Source organism: Piliocolobus tephrosceles, unplaced genomic scaffold (genome assembly GCF_002776525.5).
Source record: "Piliocolobus tephrosceles isolate RC106 unplaced genomic scaffold, ASM277652v3 unscaffolded_4821, whole genome shotgun sequence".
NCBI lineage: Eukaryota > Metazoa > Chordata > Mammalia > Primates > Cercopithecidae > Piliocolobus > Piliocolobus tephrosceles.
In genome coordinates, this window is record NW_022331854.1 from 1 (window position 1) to 1,951 (window position 1,951).

General features: G+C 44.1%; 1 protein-coding gene across 1 annotated transcript; it reads right to left on the reverse strand.

Annotated features, from left to right (window-relative positions):
* Positions 1–10: 10 nt before the first annotated feature.
* LOC111532138 (prolyl 3-hydroxylase OGFOD1-like) lies at positions 11–1,621 on the reverse strand (the record flags this gene model as incomplete). Its single annotated transcript, XM_023199377.2, has 2 exons — positions 103–1,621; positions 11–44 (listed from the first exon to the last, which is right to left on the reverse strand). Coding segments are annotated over exons 1-2 (1,504 nt in total), but the record flags the coding sequence as incomplete, so codon positions are not given.
* Between the last annotated feature and the right edge of the window lie 330 nt (positions 1,622–1,951).

Below are 1,951 nucleotides of genomic sequence, written 5' to 3' on the forward strand. Positions count from 1 at the left end.
TGGACCCTGCAGATCTGGCATGGGAATTTGTGGCTCATCCTAACCTGCTAAAACATTTCTTAACTGGGTGGGGTGCAGAATTAAACCTTTTTGAAACTAAACCTCTTCATCTTCACCTTTGGCAATGTAAGAAGTAAAACCACCATATTCTGGTTCCCAGCCTTCACAGCCACAGTAGAGAATTAAGTCTAGGGCAAATTCAGCCTTGCTATGGTCATGAATTAAAGTGTAGTGACCGGTCTTCCAACGCCTCAGTTCCCCTTGGCATGTGGGGACACTTGATTCTTTCTTTGTTTCATTTTCCTCTGGTTCTGGGTCTGTCTGGTCATTGTTCTGTTGGCTGCTGTTGCTGATGGCTGTCTGATTATTCTCTGGCTCAGGAGGACTATGGCTAGTCCCTTCTTCAGTGCTATCAGCGGCTTCTTCCTCTTTTTTGTCATTCATCTCTTCTTCTTCTTCCGAAGGGGCCAAGAAATGAAGCTTCAGGCCTGTGAAGTTGGAGAGCAGCAAGAATAGTGCCTCAGAGCGAAATAACTTCATGCACTCCTTCAATATCTCAGGAAGCTTACTCTCCTCAGCTTTCTCATAAAACCTTTTGTTAGGGGGACCTCGGCTACTCCATTCCACATCTCCACGCTCCAAGGCCTCACAGACTTTTGCGAATTTCTCAGGCTTAAGAAACTCCTTCAGGAGAATTTCAGAACTTTCTTCAAACTCTTCTTGAATTTGAACTTGGTAATCCATGTCCAGATAAGTAGGGTTGATCCAATCATACAAAATCTCATGATCTTGTGGGATATGAGGGCTCCGAGGTATGGGGGGTTCAAAGTAGTTAGGAGGCCTAGTCAACGATGGACCATGAAACCAGCCACTTATAGACAAACGTGACTTTTCTTCAGACAGGACTTCAGACACCTGGTGAAAGGACACAGGAGATACTTCAAAGAAAACCAGTTTGTTCCACGAAGGGATAAGAGACTTGACAATCTGCTTCGGCTGAAAGTGTTCATCAATGCTGTACAGGTCCAGGGTGCCACCCAGGCTCCTGTCCCAGGGAGGAACCAGGTATAGGATGAAGGCGATCCGGCGCCCTTCCAGCTCATCATCATGGCACAGCAGGGCATCGGTGAATTCATATTTAGCACAGGACATGTCAGTGGTTGATTCCAGGTCAATTTTAGAAATATCAGAAAGCCAGGACCGGAAATCTTCAAACAGAATTTTCCTTAAAGCGGAGATGTGAGGCTCTCTTCTCTTCTTCAAATCATCAGACTGCTGGAACTTATATAAATCATTATACTTCTCATGGAAGTCCAAGTTCATCAGTTCCTTCTGAAGCCCTTCCAAGAAGTCTTGGCTTTGGATGAAGTTTGGGATCACGCAGTGAAGAAAAGGGTCCATGTCCATGATAATGACTTCGTGACTGAACGGCGTCCTGCGGCTCCAGGCCTCAGCCACCTGCTTTTTCAAGGTTTCTTCCGTAACAGCGTCCGAAAACTCCGCCATCACCTCCTTCTTTCCCTTTTTTCCCACCCTGGCTGGGCCAGGCTCCGCTGGCCGCTTCCCATTCATCTCCTCCCAAGGTACAGAACCACGCCACACTGATCAAGACGCTGCTTTTCCTCAGAAACTCTTTTAATATAAGTGCAACATAATGTGTCTTTAGGACAATTGTTCATTTTTATTATCTACTCTATACTTTTTTTCTTTTCTAAACCTAGTATCTTAGCATAAATTGTTTCACTTTTTGAATAAATAGGGATAGCAAAGTGCTATAGTTTGAATGCTTCCACCAAAACTCATGTTAAATTGAATTGCCATTGTGATGGTATTAAGAAGTGAGATCATTAAGAGGTGATTAGTCCATGACAGCTTTGTCATCATGAATGGGTTTGTGTGGTCAATACAGAAGTGAGGTAATTATTGCAAAAGTGGGTGTTTATAAAAGTGA